General features: G+C 35.5%; 1 protein-coding gene across 3 annotated transcripts in view; it reads right to left on the bottom strand.

Annotated features, from left to right (window-relative positions):
* VPS13A (vacuolar protein sorting 13 homolog A) overlaps window positions 1–21,102 on the bottom strand; it is a 282,305-nt gene that overhangs the window by 137,439 nt on the left and 123,764 nt on the right. For 2 of the 3 annotated variants that reach the window (XM_086415617.1, XM_086415618.1), the window contains exons 25-33: window positions 20,629–20,783; window positions 19,988–20,144; window positions 15,614–15,693; window positions 13,554–13,619; window positions 13,204–13,357; window positions 12,060–12,176; window positions 11,877–11,980; window positions 4,622–4,789; window positions 3,058–3,362 (exon numbers count right to left, since the gene is read on the bottom strand). In XM_086415617.1, the coding sequence (XP_086271743.1) occupies window positions 3,058–3,362; window positions 4,622–4,789; window positions 11,877–11,980; window positions 12,060–12,176; window positions 13,204–13,357; window positions 13,554–13,619; window positions 15,614–15,693; window positions 19,988–20,144; window positions 20,629–20,783 (1,306 nt within the window). The remainder of the gene's footprint in view (window positions 1–3,057; window positions 3,363–4,621; window positions 4,790–11,876; window positions 11,981–12,059; window positions 12,177–13,203; window positions 13,358–13,553; window positions 13,620–15,613; window positions 15,694–19,987; window positions 20,145–20,628; window positions 20,784–21,102) is intronic. The other variant, XM_086415619.1, reaches the window with a different exon arrangement.

The following is a 21,102-nucleotide window of genomic DNA, read 5'->3' as shown; positions in this document are numbered from 1 at the left end:
AGGCTGCCCAATCTAAAGTCCCCAGAATGAGACTTTGAAGACCAGTGGGGCATACTTTTGGGAGAGTCAGAGAGCAGTTGCAAACAGACTCAACTCTTAAAGGGCACAAACTCTCACGTGATCTAAGATCAAGGGAAGAAGCAGTAATTTATTTACTTATGTATTTTTATTTTATTTTTTTTTACTTTCCAATATTGTATTGGTTTTGCCATACATCAACATGAATCCGCCATGGGTGTACACGTGTTCCCAATCCTGAACCCCCCCTCCCACCTCCCTCCCCATACCATCCCTCTTTAAAAGGAGCCTGGGTAAGATCAACTTGCTATTAGCGAGCCTCCCAGAGAAGCAGGAATCTTCTGGGACTCACACTGGGGACAGAGACACTGACAGAAGCCATTTTTGGGCCCTTATTCAAACACAAGGACAATGCTCTAGGAAGCACCATTTTGGAATCTTCTCTCTAGCTCATAACACTGGGACCTGGCCTAACTCACCAGTTAGTAGGTACCAGTGCTGGGACATCCCACATCAAGCAGCTGGCTGAATGTGGGCACAGCTCCACCTACTCACAGCAGGCCAACTCCTATAGGATCCCCTGAGCTCCTAGCTGGCCCAGGAACCAGCTCTGCCACCAGTGGCCCAACACCAGCTCTGGAACCCTTGAGCTCTTCAACCATCCAAATAACTGACCTTGACCCTCCCAACTCTGCAACACCCCAAACACCGCAGCCAGCTTTGTCAGGAACTAGCCCTGCTCAGCAATTCCACTCCTGAGTATTTAAAATGTGAACAATCTAAATGTTCATCAGTAGGTAAATGGATAGAGGTGTGTGTGTGTGTGTGTGTACACACACATGCACACAACGAAATATTACTCAACCATTATAAAAAGAATGAAATCTTGTCATTTGTGACAACATGGTGTCCAAGAGGATATTAAATCAGACAGAGAAAGATAAATACCGCATGATTTTACTTATATATAAAGAACAAAAGAAATTAACAAAATAACAAAAAAGAGTCACTGATATAGAGAACAAACAAGTGCTTGCTAAAGAGAAGAGATGGGGGAGGAAAGAAATAAGTGGAGATTAGGAGGTACAAACTTTCAGTTACAAAATAAATGAGTCATGGGTATAGTGTGGAGAATATAGTCAATAATTATGTAATATCTTTGTATGGTCACAGATGTTAGCTAGAGATGTAACATGGCTATCTTTTTGAAATGTACAGAAATGCTGAATCACTATGTTGTGTAACAGAAACTAACATAGTTCTATAGGTCAGTTATACTTCAAAACAAACTCATAAAAAAAGGAGTTAAGATCTGTGGTTACCAGAAGCAAGGGTTAGGAGGAGGGCAATCTGGATAAAGGTAGTCAGAAGGCACAAACTACCAGTTGTAAGATACATAAGTATTACAGACATAATGCACAACATGATAAATTAACACTGTTGTATGCTATATAGGGAAATTGTTAAGAGAGTAAATCCTAAGCACTCTCATCACAAGAAAAAATATTTTCTATTCCTTTAATTTTGTCTCTATATAAGATGATGGATATTTACTAAACTTATGTTGTAATCATTTCATCATGTATGTAAGTCAAATCATTATGTTGTATACCTTAAACTTATATAATGCTAGGTATCAATAAAACTGGAAGGGAAACAATAATGGATACCATTTATCCCACAGGAAAAAAAAAAAAAAGAGCAGTAAAACTGATAAACCTCTAGCCAGAATAATTAATAAAAAAGTATAAATTATAAAGATCAAGAATAAGGGAGATAGTATCAATATAGGTATTAATGAATAAAATAATATTATTAACTTTATGTCATAAAACTCTACAATGTAGATGAAAGACATGTTTCTTAAAAATATTAACGATCATTCATAAAATAATTCATATAGCACCAAGCTTACTAAAGAAATGGAAATTGTAGTTACAAATCTTCCACAAGCAAATCCCAGCCCCAGTGGCTTCACTGGTGAATTCCACCAAATATTTAAGGAAGAATATAACTGTACTCAAATTATCACAAGTGTATACACAAACTTATCAAACTGTATACTTTTAAAAATACTCTATTATATACTAATTACATCTCAAATAAGGCTGTTTTTAAAATGTTCAATTGATGGAAAGTGGCAGGAGGGACACAGACATGCCAGGAGCCAAAGAGAAGCAGCAAAAATAAAAGGAAAACAATAAATAGAATGAGATTAAAGAAAAAGTACACAAAGAAAAGAGCAAGTGAGAGGTTTAAATAGAAATGAATCCCAGTTGTAAAAGGAACAGGGTATTAAATCTAGAATGTGTGATTAGAAATAGCACAGTAAAAGTTTTGGAACTATCTGGATATTCACTTAATTCCGCTATTTACTAATCCTATGCAGAGTGAATATATAAGATTGTACTCTACTCTGTGTGGATATGTATGTGTGTGTGTGTGTTTAATTAGCATATCAGAACCACAGCACAAAGCTGATAGAGTACTTTGGGCATGCTGTATTTCCAGAGAGAATGAATATATTAGAAATTCTCCTATTTCTTCTATAACCTCCTAATTTATGAAGAACTGACAATAAATACAAATATACTTCCTCAGATAACAAATTTTACAGCATGTCTAATTATCTAATATTTTCCTAGGTATTTATTTATTTAATCACTAAATTTTTTTTTATTGGAATATAATTGATTTACAACATTTACTTTCTGGTATACAACAATGTGAATCAGCCATAAGTAGACATATACCCCCATCTCTCTTGAGTCTCCCTCTTCCCCCCATTTCACCCCTCTAGGTCATTATAGAGCACCGAGCTGAGCTTCCTGTGTTTTCTAGGTTTTTAAAAACTACAAGACAATAATTGATTTTATCAAGAAATACTTGAGGAAGGGGAAAAAAACCCACAAAATTAAGTATAGTTATAATAAAATTAAATTCAATTCTAAAAAGAAAACTCAAGATACCAAAGCCTTTAAAAGAAAAAAAATTAGAAAAAGACTGCATTCTACATAAATATACTGGTGAAAAGCTTACCTGTATAGTCGCATTTCACTTAGCTTTATCGTTATCAAATCAATAATGGGTGGGGGGTTGGTCGGACTCTTTGTTATTACATGGAATGTATTTTTCATTGTAATTAGTCCAAAATCAGCAACAAAAATATTTTCAGAAACTGGAGACTGTGGGATAACCACAACAGGGGCTTTGATGTGAACATCCAATGCCATTCTAGAACTCCTCTGTGCCAGTTCTTTTACACCAGTAGCAGCCATTCCTGCTGCCTGAACAGTTGCCTCCGCTAAGGCTTGTTTACCTGCTTGAAAATTATCTATAAAAGCCTATAAAGAAAACAGAATTATATTCTTAAGGCTACCATTAATGAAAGAAATTATTAAATGTATCACTATTTATGATTTTACCTCCATAAGAAAAACTTTCTCTTAGTACAACTAAGCAACATTTATTCAAAGTCTGCTTACATTAAACCTTAATCTTCTGCAATAGAAGTTGGGAAACAAAAAGATGCAGATACAGAAACACAGTAAAACAATAAAAACCTAGTCCTTGGAACAAAGCAGCGTGGGGATACTGCAATGTTTCACTGGTATCTATTTCTCTTTTAATCTCACTTTCCTAAGGGCTAAACAATTGTATTGTATTTCCCTATAAAACCTCAATGCACACAGAGCTTATTTACATTTGTACGGTAAAACAGTAATAAAAATGTTTGTCAAGAAAAACTGCATGATAACCTCAGTTAAAAAGATCACAGAGACAACAAGATTATTTATTTAGAATCAAAAGCTGACTCATTTGAAAAGACCCTGATACTGGGAAAGATTGAGGGCAGGAGGAGAAGGGGATGACAGAGGATGAGATGGCTGGATGGCATCACCAACTCGATGGGCATTGGTTTTGGTGGATTCTGGGAGTTGGTGATGGACAGGGAGGCCTGGCGTGCTGCGGTTCACAGGGTTGCAAAGAGTCGGACATGACTGACTGACTGAACTAACTGATTATCTAGTTTATACCACAATTTAGTTAAAGGAATGAATAGTGAAGTCAGAGACAGGCATGACAGTTACAGGAAAAAATATCAGCTGCCAGCAAAAGAAAAACAAACTATGAAAGGCAGAAATAGAGTTTATATACCTTAGGGAAATGTCATAGGGATTAAATCTAAATCCCACAAAGCCCCAAATATTCATAGACTACAATAGGAAATGTAATTTTCCTAATGATTATCTGAAACCAAACTGGACTTCAATTGTATATTTAGCACTTTTAGTAAGAGCTGAAAGGTAAAATACTTAAACAAATTATACATAAAAGAGAGAATTAAATATACATAACATATATAAAATGTACATATATTTAATGTACATACATATTTCAATTAACTAGAACATTCCCATGTGAAAAATGATAGTATATAAATGATACTATACATTTCAGTCAGGATAAACGGTACCCGGAATATTTTTAAAAAGCAGGGGGAAATAATCAAGCAAGGAATTCCTTATCTATGCTTGAGAAACAGCAAACACTTTCCAACTAGTAGGCAAAAATAAATAAAAAAATCAATTAACATACTTACCAATATAGAATACAGAAATTTTTTGACAAGAACTACTTCAATGCAACCAACAGTTAAATTAACTTGCATATCAACTACATTCATATCTGTGTATGCAGAACCAGCAGTTGCACCCATATAAGAAACCATTTTGAAGCTGAAAACTTCTTTTCCGGTAATATAAACAGCCTTAAAGAGAGAAAATTTCAATCGTCAAAATCCACTTTGGATAGAATGTCTTCAGGGCAAAAATAAAAACAAAACATACACACATATTTGGAAAATCTTCAAAACAGTCAAGCCAAGTATAAATAAGACAACAATTCTAACATCCTTACTAGAATCTACACAAGATTATTCAAAACAGAAGTGGCAGTTCCCTTTGGGGATGAAATCAATTTGGTAGGTTTGGCAAAAGATTTTTTTAGTGGGAAAAACAGAAAAAAAAAAAATCAGACTACACCTTTTCATTTAGTGAGTATACTTTTGTACTGAGAACTGCCATATAAATGTATTTTTCATTCACTGTCAAAACTGATAACCTATTTTCTTGATCTGAGGTATGTGAATAGATTTTCCAGATCCTTCAAAGGAGTCTTCTCCTATCACAAAACTTCTGTTCCTTATTAGTTTGTTGAGTCATCTCAACTGCCAAATAAGAATTACCTATAGCAGTATGACGTCTCAAGCTCCGCAATAAATTAAAAATGGTTGGAGATATTAGCAGATGTGGAACGACAGAAATATTTTGAAAGACAAACAGAGTACTCACTAACTTAATTTTTAACTACGTTATAGTTTTCCTGACCCTTCTAAATGCTAGAAGCAGGGCAGAGGGCTGAAGAACCATAAGTAAACAAATTCCAACCATGAAACAAAAAAAACCTTAGGAATCAGAGATAGTTGACTGAAGGCTGAGGTGTAAAATGAGACTCTACTTAAGTCTATAGGTATTCTGCTTCTGCCTAGGATACAGAATGCTGAAGAGAGGTCATTGCAAACCTTAAGAATGAGAAAAACAAAAACAGACAACCTATAAAATTTTTAACTTTTCTTAAAGAAAGAAAGAGAAGTCACTCAGTTGTGTTCAACTCTTTGTGACCCCAGGGACTGTAGCCCACCAGGCTCCTCCATCCATGGAATCTCCCAGGCAAGAATACTGGAGTGGGTTGCCATTTCCTTCTCCAGGGGATCTTCCAAACCTAGGGCCTGAACCTGGGTCTCCCGCATTGTAAGCAGACACTTTACCCTCTGAGCCACCAGGGAAGCCTCTTAACTTTTCTTAAAACCATTAGAAATCTGAGGCTACAAGCCAACCAAGTGGCCTGAAATCTAAAGAAAAAATAAGGTACCTTCAAGAAAGACAGAATCTTAAGCACCAGCTCACCTAGGATAAGGGGCAGGAGAAAAGAGATGCCATATACCATAACATTAGGTAAGAAGAACTGAGATAAAATGGTAAAGGTTGACTATGAACTAATAATGGGAGACACAGAATCCCTGGGAGTCACAGACACAGAGGAGCTCACACTCAGTCAGTTGTAAGCATTTCATTGTGCACTTTATGTTGGGAATTCCTAAGTGACTAGGGTCACAGTGGAATACCAAAGATTTCCTTGCTACAATCCTCAAAGAAAGGAGAAGCCTCCACCCTGGAAAAGGCCCAAAGTACCATCAGGAAAACGATGGGAAACGCACTAACCTTGTTGCCCTCAGCTCTCCATTAACGTGATTTAACTCCCCATGCTAAAACATTAGCAGAAAAAGGCGGCACACTCACTTTCAGACATAAATACTGTTCATTACCATCTCTGTTACCCTATACATGATGTCTGACAGTCAATCATTAGCTACAAAACACCCCAAAAAGAAAGAAAAAAAAATGAATGACAAAGCAATCAACAGAAAGACTTGCCTATAACATAGATGTTGAAACATTCAGCCAATGGATTTTTAATTATTATCATTAATAAGGCAGGTGCTTTGAATGGAAAATGTGGAAAATATGAATGAACAGACTAAAGAATGTGAGCCAAGAAATGGAAAAAAAAAAAAAAAAGGTAAACATTAAAGATTTAAAAACAGGGTAGCTGATGAAGAATACTTTCAGTGGGTTTATCACTATATTCAATGGAGCCAAGGACACAATGAGTGAACTTAAAAACAGGTCAACAGAAATTATACAAATGAAACATAATGAGAAAAGAATGGGAAAAGAACAGAGGATCTAAAGGTCATGAGATGATCTCTAACAAGAATCTAAAAGTAATTTTTGGAACCCAAGAGGAAGAATAGGGACGAGATGGAGGAGGAAAGGGAGGTGAGGGAAGAAGGAGATGGAGGTAGGAAGAACTACCTGAAAAGACATAAAAAATATATAGAGAGAGATCCAAAAAGCACAGAAAACTTCAAACAGGACAAATATGAAAATATACTTACATCTATATAGACACACTATACACAAATCCAGAAAGGCAGTCAGATAAAGACAAGAAATTATGTACACCTAGCAAAAGTATCTGGAGAAGACAATGGCACCCCTCTCCAGAACTCTTGCCTGGAAAATCCCATGGATGGAGGAGCCTGGTAGGCTGCAGTCCATGGGGTCGCTAAGAGTCAGACATGACTGAGCGACTTCACTTTCACTTTTCACTTTCATGCATTGGAGAAGGAAATGGCAAGCCACTGCAGTGTTCTTGCCTGGAGAATCCCAGGGACGGGGGAGCCTGGTGGGCTGCCGTCTATGGGGTCACACAGTCAGACATGACTGAAGTGACTTAGCAGCAGCAGCCACAGCAAAAATATCACTCAGATAATGAAGGTGAAATAAAAGTGCTTTTTCCCCTAGTTCTGATCCCTCCTTCCTGCCAAAAGATGAGATAAATCATAACTAGCAGAGATGCATTATAAGAAATCATTAACTTCTTCAGGTGGAAATAAAAATAACAGAACTTTGACGCTACATGAAAAAATTAATTCCAGAAATGGTTAGAATAAAGGTAAGATAGTATATGTCTTGTAAAAAATTAATTTCTCTAAAAGAAAACTAAACCTAAATCAGTACATATACACTGAGAACTTTCAGCATACACAAAAGTAAAACATATTATAATAACACTGTGAAAGGCAACAAAAGTAGGAACTGATAGTAGAGTGTTGCTAGGATATACTATATAAGCAGTAAAATATTATCAGAAGGTAGACAATAATATCCCTAATACTATTAAATCAATGAAAACCAGAATAACTTCCATAAGTCACATGAGTGACTTATGACTACCTCCCTTGAGTCCAACAGAAGAGAAGAAATTTTCATAAAACAGTGTTTAGTGCAGAGATTGTGGCCTAGGAGACAACAGGCATAGATAAAGGGTAAATAAAAAGATCATACTAAAAGATGGGTATTTTAAGTAAAAACCTGTATTGTGAAACATAAGGTCCCCTCATTCTTCATCCAACTGGCTCCCTGAACTTACACTGTCAGGCCTATACTTATAATACTTTTCTAAAAGGAAAATGACTGGCCTGAGAGAAAAAGAAAACAAACAAACAAAAACTCTATAGACACTCAAGTTTTGAGGCTATAAAATCACTGCATTACTGCCTACAATCTGCCATTATGTTCACCTGTCCAAAGTCCTGCCTACACAAAGCTTCCAATCAGCTCTGAATATTTAGGCAAAATTACCAAGTCCTTCTAAGAGAAAGAAAGTGAAACTGTCAACAGGCTCAGCAGCAGCAGTTTGACTGAACATTCACACTAGGCCAGAAAATATAGAATAACATGCTTAAAATCATCTAGAAAAGAAAATGCAAGCTAAAGAATCAAAATCCAGTCAGAGTACTTTGCAAATATAAATGTAATGCAACATATAAACGTTCATGGAGTATCATTCTTACAACTATGAGCCCTGACTAAGAAATCTACTGGGGCATAAACTTATGATAGCCAAAATTTTGAAGATGTCAGCATATAAACTGGTGAAGACTCCCATTTAATAAAGAAGAAATTTTTTTGAATATTCTGAATCAGAGTATTACCATTTTGCAACCCTTAATGAAATGATGGTTTTTAACATTACAAAGATAGCAAGAAACTGTGCATCCTTTGAAGATACTCAACACAATCTATGAAGTATTCTTGTCTTCCCCAATCCCTGCAAAACAAACAAAACAAAACAATCTCCCTGAATCTCACTGAATGAAATTTAACTTATCAATTTTATTTTCTTGGGCTCCAAAATCAATGCAGATGGTGACTGCCGCCATGAAATGAAAAGATGCTTGCTCCTTGGAAGAAAAGCAATGACCAACCTAGACAGAGTGTTAAAAAGTAGAGACATCACTCTGCTGACAAAGGTCTGTACAGTCAAAGCCATGGTTTTTCCAGTGGTCACGTATGGATGTGAGAATTGGACCATAAACAAGGCTGAGCACAGAAGAATTAATGCTCTTGAACTGTGCTGGAGAAGATTACTGAGAGTCCCTTGGACAGGAAGGAGATCAAACCAGTCAATCCTAAAGGAAATCAAGCCTGGAGAAGATTATTGAGAGTCCCTTGGACAGCAAGGAGATCAAACAAGTCAATCCTAAAGGAAATCAAGCCTGAATATTTATTGGAAGGACTGATGCTCCAATACTCTGGCCACTTGAAGCCAAGAGCCAACTCATTGGAAAAGACACCGATGCTGGGACTGAAGGTGGAGGGGAAGGGATGACAGAGGATGAGATGCTTGAATAGTATCATCAACTAACGGGACACAAGTATGAGCAAACTCCAGGCAGGGAAGCCTGGCATGCTACAGTCCATGGGGTCACACAGAATTGAACATGACTTAGCAACTGAACAGTAACTGTACATGGTAAGAAAAGGATATCTATTAAATAAATGATGCTAGGAAAAAAGAAGCCAATGTCCAAAAAGTGAAAACAGATTCCAGCCTCAATCATATTAAAACAAAATCAGTTTCAAGTAGGATGAAAGATGTAAGTGAAAGGCAAAATCATATAACTTTTAGAAGGTGACGTAGGGGAATACCTTTATGAATTCAGAGAACTGATTGATTTAGAAAACGTAACACTCTCAAACCAACAAAGAAGGATAAAATTCAACTTCATTAAAATTAACAACTTTTGTTTCTCAAAAGACATCATAACCAAACTGGGAGTAACTATTCAAAACAAAAATAAACTAAGCAAGGAATAATACAGAACATATTAAATGATTTCTTACAAATCAATGAGGAAAAAAATTAACATTCCTTCACCCAAAATTGGTAAATCAAATCAGGGATCAGCAAACTATCAACAGTAGGATTAGGTAAGAATGATTTTTGTATCTGTAAGTAGTTAAAAATAATCTAAATAACAGTAATATTTTGTGACACATGCAAGTTATATGAAATTTTCATTTTATTATCCATAAAATAAAATTTTATTGGAACACAGTCAAATCATTCATTTACACATTATCTATGGCTACTTTCACATTACAATAGCAGAGCTGAATAGTTTTAACAAAAACTGCATGGCCCACAAAGCCTAAAAGACTTACAATCTGGCTATTTACAGAAAAAGTTTGCTGGCACCTGGGTTTAACAGACATTTCATAGAAAAGCAAACATAAATAGTCTATAAATATATGAAAAATATGCAACTTCATTACTGGTAAGAAAAATACAAACTGAAAACACCATATTATATACTCCAGATCTTCAAAAAACTTAACACAACAATTTCGAGCACTGGGATGGAAATAAAATACCAGATCTCTCTTCCACTGCTCCTGGGAGTACATGACTCTCTGGAAATGCTTACATGAGACATGTCCAAGAATATACCAGGAGACATGTATAAGACTAGTTACAGAAGCAATGCTCATAAAACAAAAGAACAGAAACCAAATATCAATAGAACAATGAATAAATAACAATATACGCTGGAATCAAAGTTAACAAAAAAGGAAAGGAAAATGGGGGTAGAGTGAGAAACTTCATTTTGTAGCTTTTTTAAAATTGGATTTTTAACCTTAAATATGCATACAAATAAAATTATAGAGGGAAAAAAAGTACAAGTCTTTTGGATCACTGAAAAACTAAGACAGTTCCAGAAAAACATCTATTTCTGCTTTATTGACTATGCCAAAGCCTTTGACTGTGTGGATCACAATAAACTGTAGAAAATTCTGAAACAGATGGGAATACCAGACCACCTGACCTGCCTCTTGAGAAACCTATATGCAGGTCAGGAAGCAACAGTTAGAACTGGACTTGGAACAACAGACTGGTTCCAAATAGGAAAAGGAGTATGTCAAGGCTGTATACTGTCACCCTGCTTATTTAACTTACATGCAGAGTACATCATGAGAAACGCTGGGCTGGAGGAAACACAAGCTGGAATTTAGATTGCCCGGAGAAATATCAATAACCTCAGATATGCAGATGACACCACCTTTATGGCAGAAAGTGAAGAAGAACTAAAGAGCCTCTTGATGAAGGTGAAAGTGGAGAGTGAAAAAGTTGGCTTAAAGCTCAACATTCAGAAAACTAAGATCACTGCATCCGGTCCCATCACTTCATGGCAGATAGATGGGAAACAGTGGAAACAGTGTCAGACTTTATTTTTTTGGGCTCCAAAATCACTGCAGACGGTGACTGCAGCCATGAAATTAAAAGACGCTTACTCCTTGGAAGGAAAGTTATGATCAACCTAGATAGCATATTCAAAGCAGAGACATTACTTTGTCAACAAAGTTCCATCTAGTTAAGGCTATGGTTTTTTCCGTGGTCATATATGGATATGAGAGTTGGACTATAAAGAAAGCTGAGCACAAAAGAATTGATGCTCTTGAACTGTGGTGTTGGAGAAGACTCTTGAGAGTCCCTTGGACTGCAAGGAGATCCAACCAGTCCATCCTAAAGGAGATCAATCAGTCCTGGGTGTTCATTGGAAGGACTGATGTTTAAGCTGAAACTCCAGTACTTTGGCCACATGATGCGAAGAGCTGACTCATTTGAAAAGACCCTGATGCTGGGAAAGATTGAGAGCAAGAGGAGAAGGGAACGACAGAGGATGAGATGGTTGGATTGCATCACTGACTCAATGGACATGGGTTTGGGAGGACTCCAGGAGTTGGTGATGGACAAGGAGGCCTGGTGTGCTGCAGTTCATGGGTTCGCAAAAAGTCAGACACAACTGAGCGACTGAACTGAATTGATGACTCATCTTAAAGGACAACTATATTTAATAATGTTAATTAATAGAAACAAGTTCATACCTTTTTGTATACAGCTGTTATATCAGAATCCAGGACAATTATATTCCTTAGCTTTGCATTTGTTTCAGTCACTGATGGCCTCATAATGATTTCACAATCAAGCCCTAAGGGGAAAAAAGAATCATTCAATTCCTTTTCCTTCATTTAGTAGTTCTGAATTCACTTTTTATCAAATCCTGTTACCTTCTATCTTAATTTCGGAAATGTTACGTTTCTGATCTTGAATAAAGATCTGTAAACATGATAATTCTGCTAAAATCTGCAAGGTAATAGTATCTTCATTCTTGGATGATTTTAAAGCTGCAAAAAGAAACTCATATTGTAAAACATAAGACAAAATTTTTAGTAGTTATCTTACTACACTTATAAAGTAACTGAAATCACAACAATAATGCAAATACTAGAGGAACATCTGATTTGCCAATTGAAAGCAAGCAATAATATGTTACCTACTAAGTTATGAATTCTAAAAAAAAATCAAATCCAATGAAACCAAAGTCAAACAAATGTAGACAGAGACAAAACAGAATAGTTCTAGATGAGAATAATATGTGAAACTAAGTCATAGCTGTAAAATCAGTCTTTGGCAATTTACTGATAACAAGGTGATACTTGTTATTATCCAACTTATAACTTTTGACTGCTTAAAAATAGCACTTGGTTTAAAAATATATACTCATATTATTATAATTTTGTTAGTTCTATGTTTCTAATCTAAAATAATTTTTTTTTGTTCAGTCATTCAGTCGTTTCTGACTCTTTGAGACCCCATGAACTGCAGCACGCCAGGTTTCCCTTTCCTTCATCATCTGCTGGAGTTTGTGCAAACTAATGTCCATTCAGTTGGTGATGCCATCCAATCACCTCATCCTCTGTCAACCCCTTCTCCTCCTTGCTTCAATCTTTCCCAGAATTAGGGTTTTAAATTAATGAAATCTAACTATATTAAATTTATAATTTTCAGATGGCACTAGTGGTCAAGAACCCGCCTGCCAATGCAGGAGATGGAAGAGGTGCAGATTTGATCCCTGGGTCAGGAAGATTCCCTGGAGAAGGGCATGGCAACCCACTCTATTATTCTTGCCTGGAGAATCCCATGGACAGAGTCAACTAAAATGAATGACTAGATAAATAAAAGCTACTTTCTTCAGCAATTATCACTTTACTAATATTTTTTAAAATTAACTTGGTACATAATGAATCTTTCCAGATATTAATCTAGGCAACAGAATTCTGAAGTCAATATCATAAGTTAATAATAAGCCAAGAACCAAAATTTATTGATCTACTTGGTAAAAATTTGAAGTTGAATTTTAAAGAAACATACGTATTTTTTTAACAACCTCCTCTTTGTCTTCAGTCTCCACAACATGCACTGGGGCTGGTTTTTCCTCCAAATATGGAAGGATATTATTAAAATAATTTATTGTATTCAAAAGTGCTTCAGTATGTAAATGAATATCCAAAGAGGAAAAATTCACCTAAGGAACAAAACTGATTTTAGTAACACAACAAATATTTGTTTGCCAGTTCTATGTTCTTTGTGGTATAAAGGATACAATTTATAATAGTCAATTTTTATCCTCAAGGATCTTACAGTTCCAGTTAAAATTTTTATAATACATTTGCTTAGAAATACAGTATCTAACTGAAAAATAAATTATTATTCACTTATACCTTTATCAGTTGCACAACACTGTTATAAGCATTCTTCAATATTGTTGCGGGTAAATTATTTTCAGCCTACACAAAGTGAGAAATACAAATCTGTTAGATTATCACAGGAACACAACTGCACATACAATTACACAATGGTCCTACTACACATTTATATAATTTTTTGAGCTATTTACATACATATAATTAAACAACTGCTTCACCAGAACAAAAGAAACTTGGTAAGTTTAGAGCAAGTATTCAATAAATGCTACATACTATCTTATTACCAAGAGTAGAAATCTAGATAAAGAAGATATGGTGAAGAGTGAAGTGAAGTTGCTCAGTCGTGTCTGACTCTTTGCGACCCCATGGACGGTAGCCTACCAGGCTCCTCCCTCCATGGGATTCTCCAGGCAAGAGTACTGGAGTGGGGTGCCATTTCCTTCTCCAGGGGATCTTCCCAACCCAGGGATGGAACCCGGGTCTCCTGAATTCCAGGCAGATGCTTTAACCTCTGAGCTGCACCAGGGAAGCCCATATAATGAAATATTCGTCATAAAAAAAAAGAACGAATGTGAGTCAGTTCTAGTGAGGTGGATGAACCTAGAGCCTGTTATACAGAGTGAAGTCAGAAAGAAAAAAAACAAATATCATATATTAATGCATATATATGGAATCTAGAAAAATGATACTGATGAATCTATCTTCAGGGAAGGAATGGACATGCAGATATAGAGAATGGACTTGCAGACAGTCGGGGAAGGAAAGAGTGGGACAAATGGAGAAAGTAGCACAGACATATATACACTACCCTGTGCAAAACAGACAGCTGGTGTGAAGCTGCTATATAACACACGGAGCCCAGCCAGGCATTCTGTGAGGACTGAGACGGGTGGGATGGTGGGAGGGGACGCAGGCTCAAGAGGGAGGTGATAAATGTATAATTATGGCTGGTTTGTGGTGTTGTATGACAGAAACCATTACAACATTGTAAAGCAATTTTCTTCCAACTAAAAAGTAAATTTAAAAAAAGAAAAAAATTCCCACCAAAAAAAAGAGTGGAAATTTAGATATTATCACACGTAGAGGACAATCATTTAATCATCCGCAACTCTGTAAGGTCCTTCCCAAATCTTCCTGAATGTTAAAATTCTGACAGAATGATCCATCAGGTATCAAATATTCTGTGCTATATTTAGATCTGAAACATTTTTATATTGATAAAAGTTGTTTAATTCATAAACAATACAAACACTAAAAACTGCAACAATAGTAGTAAAAAATGGTCTTTAAAGTTATATAATGCTTACTGAACATTATTCTTACTATAAAGTACTATAATTATTAAAATAATGTGGCACTTATATAAAAACAGGTCAGTGAAAACAAAGGCGAAATCATATGTAGATGACAGTACCCATAAATATTTAATAAATGATGACTTGGTTATCACAAGTCAACAGAAAAGGAATGGAGCCACTGACAGCAGGAAAATTAGGTAACTTCAGACTATCGTGGGAAATCAAGTGAAAGCTTCATCTTTTATAGTATACCACAACAAATTCCATCAAGATTAAAAAGTCTGTAGATTCCCTGATGGGGATAAACAGTCAAACTGCAGGTCATATCTACTTACAAAGTGGGCTGCTTATTGTCCTGATACATTAAGTGTTTTAAACCACAAGTTATCTAATAGAGGATGACAAAATAAAACATCTTAAAGTTTTAGGAGTTACAGTGATCACATCGGGATGGAGATTAAACTGAGTATTTCTGAACTTATAAAACTTGATTTAAATATCTCAACAGTATCCTCACCACGCTTGCATGCAAGGTAAGTTGCTTCAGTCGCGTCCGACTCTGTGCCATCCCATGGACGGTAGCCCGCCAGGCTCCTCTGTCCACGGGATTCTCCAGGCAAGAACACTGGAGGGGGTTGCCACGCCCTCCTCCAGGCCATCTTCCTGACTCAGGGATCAAACCAACATCTCTTAAGTCTCCTGCACTGGCAGGCAGGTTCTTTACCACTAGCAGCACCGCTTGCTTACCATAGCAAGTATGTAAATCAAACTACTTACCTTCACATATTCCAGTGTTAAGAGATCTTCCATTGTGTTATCCAGTGTTGTAATCAAATAAACTGGTTTCTTGTTTTCATCTAAAAATAATTTCTCAAATTATTCTTTCATAGAAAAACTAATAGGAAATAAATGCAGGAAATATTAACAATTATAGAATTGGAAAAGAAGTATTTCCTGTATTAGTTCTGAACTCTGATCTCTGTATTACTCAAATCAGGTGGTCTTTCTTCCTTTATTTTAAAATCTACAAATGTAATTCCATCTTATGATTCCCTTTTCTTATGCCACACTACAAAAGATTATCTTACCTTTCTAAACTTAGATAGGAAGTTAAGTAAGAAAAAGTAGCAATCAGATAGAGAAAACAATGTTTATGAGGAACAATGAAAGGACATGAAGCGATTCTGGTCCTGAATCACAGAAATAGTCAGAATCTCTAAAAACGACTGTATACAAAAAACATCAGATAGTTGATGAGAAATAAGCTGTTATGTGTATTAGTTTAGATTAAAATAAACTTGAGTACCATATTATCAGTCTTTACAAATTATATTGTAGCTTCTGCTTAAAATCTAAGAAAATAATCAAGGAAACTGCTGAAGAAGAGTATTTTGTGTCAAGTCTTTATAACCATCATTAGCAAATTACTTATGCCTTTGAAATCAATAACAAGATACTGGAAGATAGGACTACAAACCAGTCATACTACTCATGAGGGAAAAAATACAGTGTATTTCCACAGAACCCTCCAGATTTAAGTTCATTAGTATTTAAGCTAGCCTTCTACTGCAGATGCTAATCACATTTCAATCCTTAAAAAAGTCCCCACTTTTTCACACATTCATTCATTCACTGAACAACTATTTACTGATTATTTACTTTGTGTAAGAAATATTGTATTCGCTTCTTCCTACTCTTTCTAAGAAAACATAAGCAAATGTATTACACAAATAGGGGAACTGTTAGTTGTATATCCTGTATTATGTATGCAAGGGTTATCTTACCCTTTGCTCTTAGGGAAACAAACAATTATAAAAAACAAATATTAACAACTTCTGTAATACTTCTGGATTACTGCAAAGCACTATCAAGTTGGCTCATTTTTCAACTGTCAGAGCAAACTTTCTTGATGTAAAAAGCATAATAAGGCAGAATTCTGTTTCTTGCATGTATGATAATTTTTTCAGGAAGAGATAATCATAACACAATTCACCAGATACAAGTTCTGAAGGGCCACAGAATAAGTGTAGTGTATGGAACTAAAAATGTGTAAATCATTTCCAATAACTAAGTTTTCAGGCCACAATACTTAATCTGCTTCCCAACATACAGAGATCACATTTAATCCAGGGCTCACAGAAAAGGGGAAGTTTCGTTATAACAGTTAACAGACATTTTTTGTCTGAGAATGAGTTCCCAGAGAAGATGACACTTTCAAATCCTTGATATGTATATAAGCATATTCTTCACCTTTCTTATTCCCACAGAGAGTTCAGCTTAAGTTTTTAACTCCCTTATTTTAGTATCAGTTCACCACAGGGTGGTAGTGGGGTGGGGGAGGGGGGGACTCCTAAATGAGTTCGAAAGATTTCACAGGATAGCTTCCATTTAGAGGGAGAGGGTGGGAAGATTTGGGAGAATGGCATTGAAACATGTATAATATCATGTATGAAACAAGTCGCCAGTCCAGGTTCGATGCATGATACTGGATGCTTGGGGCTGGTGCACTGGGACGACCCAGAGGGAGGGTATGGGGAGGGAGGAGGGAGGAGGGTTCAGGATGGGGAACACATGTATACCTGTGGTGGATTCATTTCGATATTTGGCAGAACTAATACAATATTGTAAAGTTTAAAAATAAAATTTTAAAAAAATAAAATAAAAATTAAATAACTTATAAACATTAAAAAAAAGAAAACAACAATCAAAAGGGAATTTCCTGACAGTCCAGTGGTTAGGACTCAACACTTTCACTGCCAGGGCCCAGGTTTGATCCCTGGTCAGGGAACTAACATCCTAAAAGCCACAAGGCCATGCCCATCTCCCCCTCCAAAAAAAATTTTTTAACTTTAAAAATTAAAAAAGACCCAATTTCCAACATGAATAATAAAAAAAAAGACCCAAGTATATACTGTCTGCTTAAAAACCCACTTTAAATACAAAAGTACATATAGTTTCAAAGTAAACAGATGTTGAAAACCATATTATGCTAACACTAAAAGGAAGAAAGCAAGGATAGCTATGTTAATTTTCAGACAGAGCAGACTTCAAGGCAAGCAAAAGTTGTAAGGGATAAAGAAAGGCATTAAATAATGATAAAGCAGTCAATTTTCCATGAGAATACAACAATCCTTAAGGTGTACTTATTGAACAATAGAAAGGAAAAAATGATCATAATGCAAAGAGAAATAGATGAACCCACTACCTTATTAGAACCCTTCATACTCTTCTATCAGAAATGAAAAAAATATATATAAAATATATATATATATATGTATAATATATCAGTAAGGACATTTTCAGCTCGGTAACACCATCAAATAACTGGAGGTAATGGATGTCTAGAGACTACTTCATCCAACAAGAGCATAATATTCATTCTTCTTAAGCTCACGTGGAATATTTACCAAGATCAACCACATTCTGAGCCACAGAACACAGCTTAGCAACTTTTAAAACCAGAAATCATACAATGTCTGCCTTCAGACCACAGAAGAATGAAAACAGAAATCAGTAACAGAAAATTAGTTGGAAAATTCCAAAATATTTGGAAAATAAGTAACACATTTCTAAATAACACATGACTCAAAAAAGAAATCTTGAAGGAAGAGTTAAAAACACTTGAAATTAAATGAAATGTCCATGCTCTAATTCCCCCAAATCTGAGAATATGTTATCTCATATGGTAAATGTAACATTACAGAGGTGATTAAGGTCAAGATTAAGGGGAAATGACCTCTGATTATCCAGATGCACCCAATCTTAATTACCTTAGTTTTTAGAGTGGAAGAAAAGGTTAGCGAGACTACAACATAAGAAGGACCTAACACCTCATAATGGTTCTGGAATACAAAAAATTATTCGCAACGATTCAGAGAGGCCTGTAGGAGCTAAGCCCAATCTACACCTTATAAGCAGTAAGAAAATGGACTCAAATCAGATAAAACTGATGTCCTGCCAACACCTGAATGAAGAAGAAAACAGATCTTCCCCTACAGCCTCCAAAACAGAAGTCCTGTTGATAGCTTGACTTTTGCCTATTGAGACTTGTCAGACATCTCAGTTACACAAATTTAATAAATTTGTGGTAAACTGTTGTAATATCAATAGAAAACTATTTCATATTTTAGTATTCATTAAGTAGATTTAAATTTCACCATTTTTCTTAATGAAAAAAGTTGTCTTCATATCCCTCTAGCCTACTCCTTAGATCAAAGTATAATATGAAAGTTGAAGACTAACTCATAATATGTCTTTGATAATATCAAATGTACTGACTAAATGTCTAGAGAATTTATATCTAGAAGCTAATCAAATATTAAAATTAATTTTTTAATTAATCTCAGATATGCAGGTGACACCACCCTTATGGCAGAAAGTAAAGAACTAAAGAGCCTCTTAATGAAAATGAAAAGAGGAGAGTGAAAAAGTTGGCTTAAAGCTCAACATTCAGAAAACTAAGATCACAGCATCTGGTCCCATCACTTCATGGCAAACAGATGGGGAAACAGTGCAAACAGTGACAGACTTTATTTTTTGGGGCTCCAAAATCACTGCAGATGGTGACTGCAGCCATGAAATTAAAAGACGCTTACTCCTTGGAAGGAAAGTTATGACCAACCTAGATAGTATATTAAAAAGCAGAGACAACAAAAGTCTGTTACTTTGCCAACAAAGTCTGTCTAGTCAAAGCTATGGTTTTTCCAGGAGTCATGTATGGATGTGAGAGTTGGAAAGCTGAGCGCTGAAGAGCTGATGCTTTTGAAATGTGGTGTTGGAGAAGACTTTTGAGAATCCCTTCGACTGCTATGAGATCCAACCAGCCCATCCTAAAGAAAATCAGTCCTGAATACTCATTAGAAGGACTGATGTTGAAGCTGAAACTCCAATACTTTGGCCACCTGATGTGAAGAACTGACTCATTTGAAAAGACGCTGATGCTGGGAAAGACTAAAGGCAGGAGAAGGGGACGACAAAGGATAAGATGGTTGGATGGCATCACTGACTCAATGGACATGGATTTGAGTAAATTTCAAGAGTTGGCGATAGACAGGGAGGCCTGGCGTGCTGCAGTCCATGGGGTCGCAAGGAGTCGGACACAACTAAGCGACTGAACTGAACTAAATTATTTTTAAAAACAGAGATACTTACCAAAATAATCTGGACATTTTAAGCAGACCTCTTTCAAAAAGGCATTTGCTTTCAAATCAAATGTTCTAAGCTCAATATCTGTGCCCAATCCTAAGACATTAATTTCTACCACGGGTAGTTCACAGTCTCCAACAAGGTGACAGAACTGAATCAAAACCTAGAAAAGAAAGAAAAAAGAAACAACTATCTAACACACACACAAAAATATTTACGCAGATGGTGGCCATATATGGATATATGAGGTATACATATGATATAAATGATATAGATTTCAATTTAGGAGAGATCTTATACATATAAAATACATGCACTAGGCAAATTATCTTCAATAAATATATACTGAATAGTAATAATACATATAAACTCTTAATTATTTTTTTAAGTGAAAGAGGATTTATTTAAACTTTCCACAGACAGAATGTGGTCCCTCTCAGAAGGTGAGGGTGGCCAAATCTTTAATTATTAAGGAAATTAATCTTCAAAGGGGAAGAAGAATCACAAAGTAACATCTGGATTGAGCTTAAATAGGATTAAAACAATGTCTATTAGTAATAAGACTATATAAATAATCTGTGAATAGCAGAAATGACCAAAATTTAAATAAGCCATATTAATTTTACTACGGTACATATAAGGCATACCTCTGGCACTTCAAATCTTATTTTATACTCAATCATATTTTTAAAACAATCTGGTTTCTGAAGATTTTTCTGTTGAGGACTTTTAATTCTAGATGGTGATTGAAGAGGCTCTTCCAATGGACTACATGGTGCATCAAAAAACTCCTCATCTGAATCTAAATACCACAGAACATTTTTTAAGTCAATAATCTACAGGACTGATTTAATAATAAAATTTTAATAATTTATCTGAAATAAATATGAACACTACAACACTTCTTCAAAAAACTGAAATGTCAGTTTTCAAAAAACTGCAACATCAAAATAAAAAGAAAAGAATATAGAGATTATAGCTGCAAAAATAAATTCTTAATGACAAAATGTATCAAAAATTACAAAATGCAATCTTTAGAATAGGCATCTTTAAAATCAATAGTCTAAAAACTGCCAAAGAAAATTTTATAGCAAATGCCAAGGCCAATTACTACCTACATG

This window comes from Bos grunniens, chromosome 8 (genome assembly GCF_055505025.1).
Source record: "Bos grunniens cultivar Pamir isolate PY7600 chromosome 8, Bosgru_T2T1.0, whole genome shotgun sequence".
NCBI lineage: Eukaryota > Metazoa > Chordata > Mammalia > Artiodactyla > Bovidae > Bos > Bos grunniens.
This window is presented reverse-complemented; position numbering and strand designations above follow the sequence as displayed.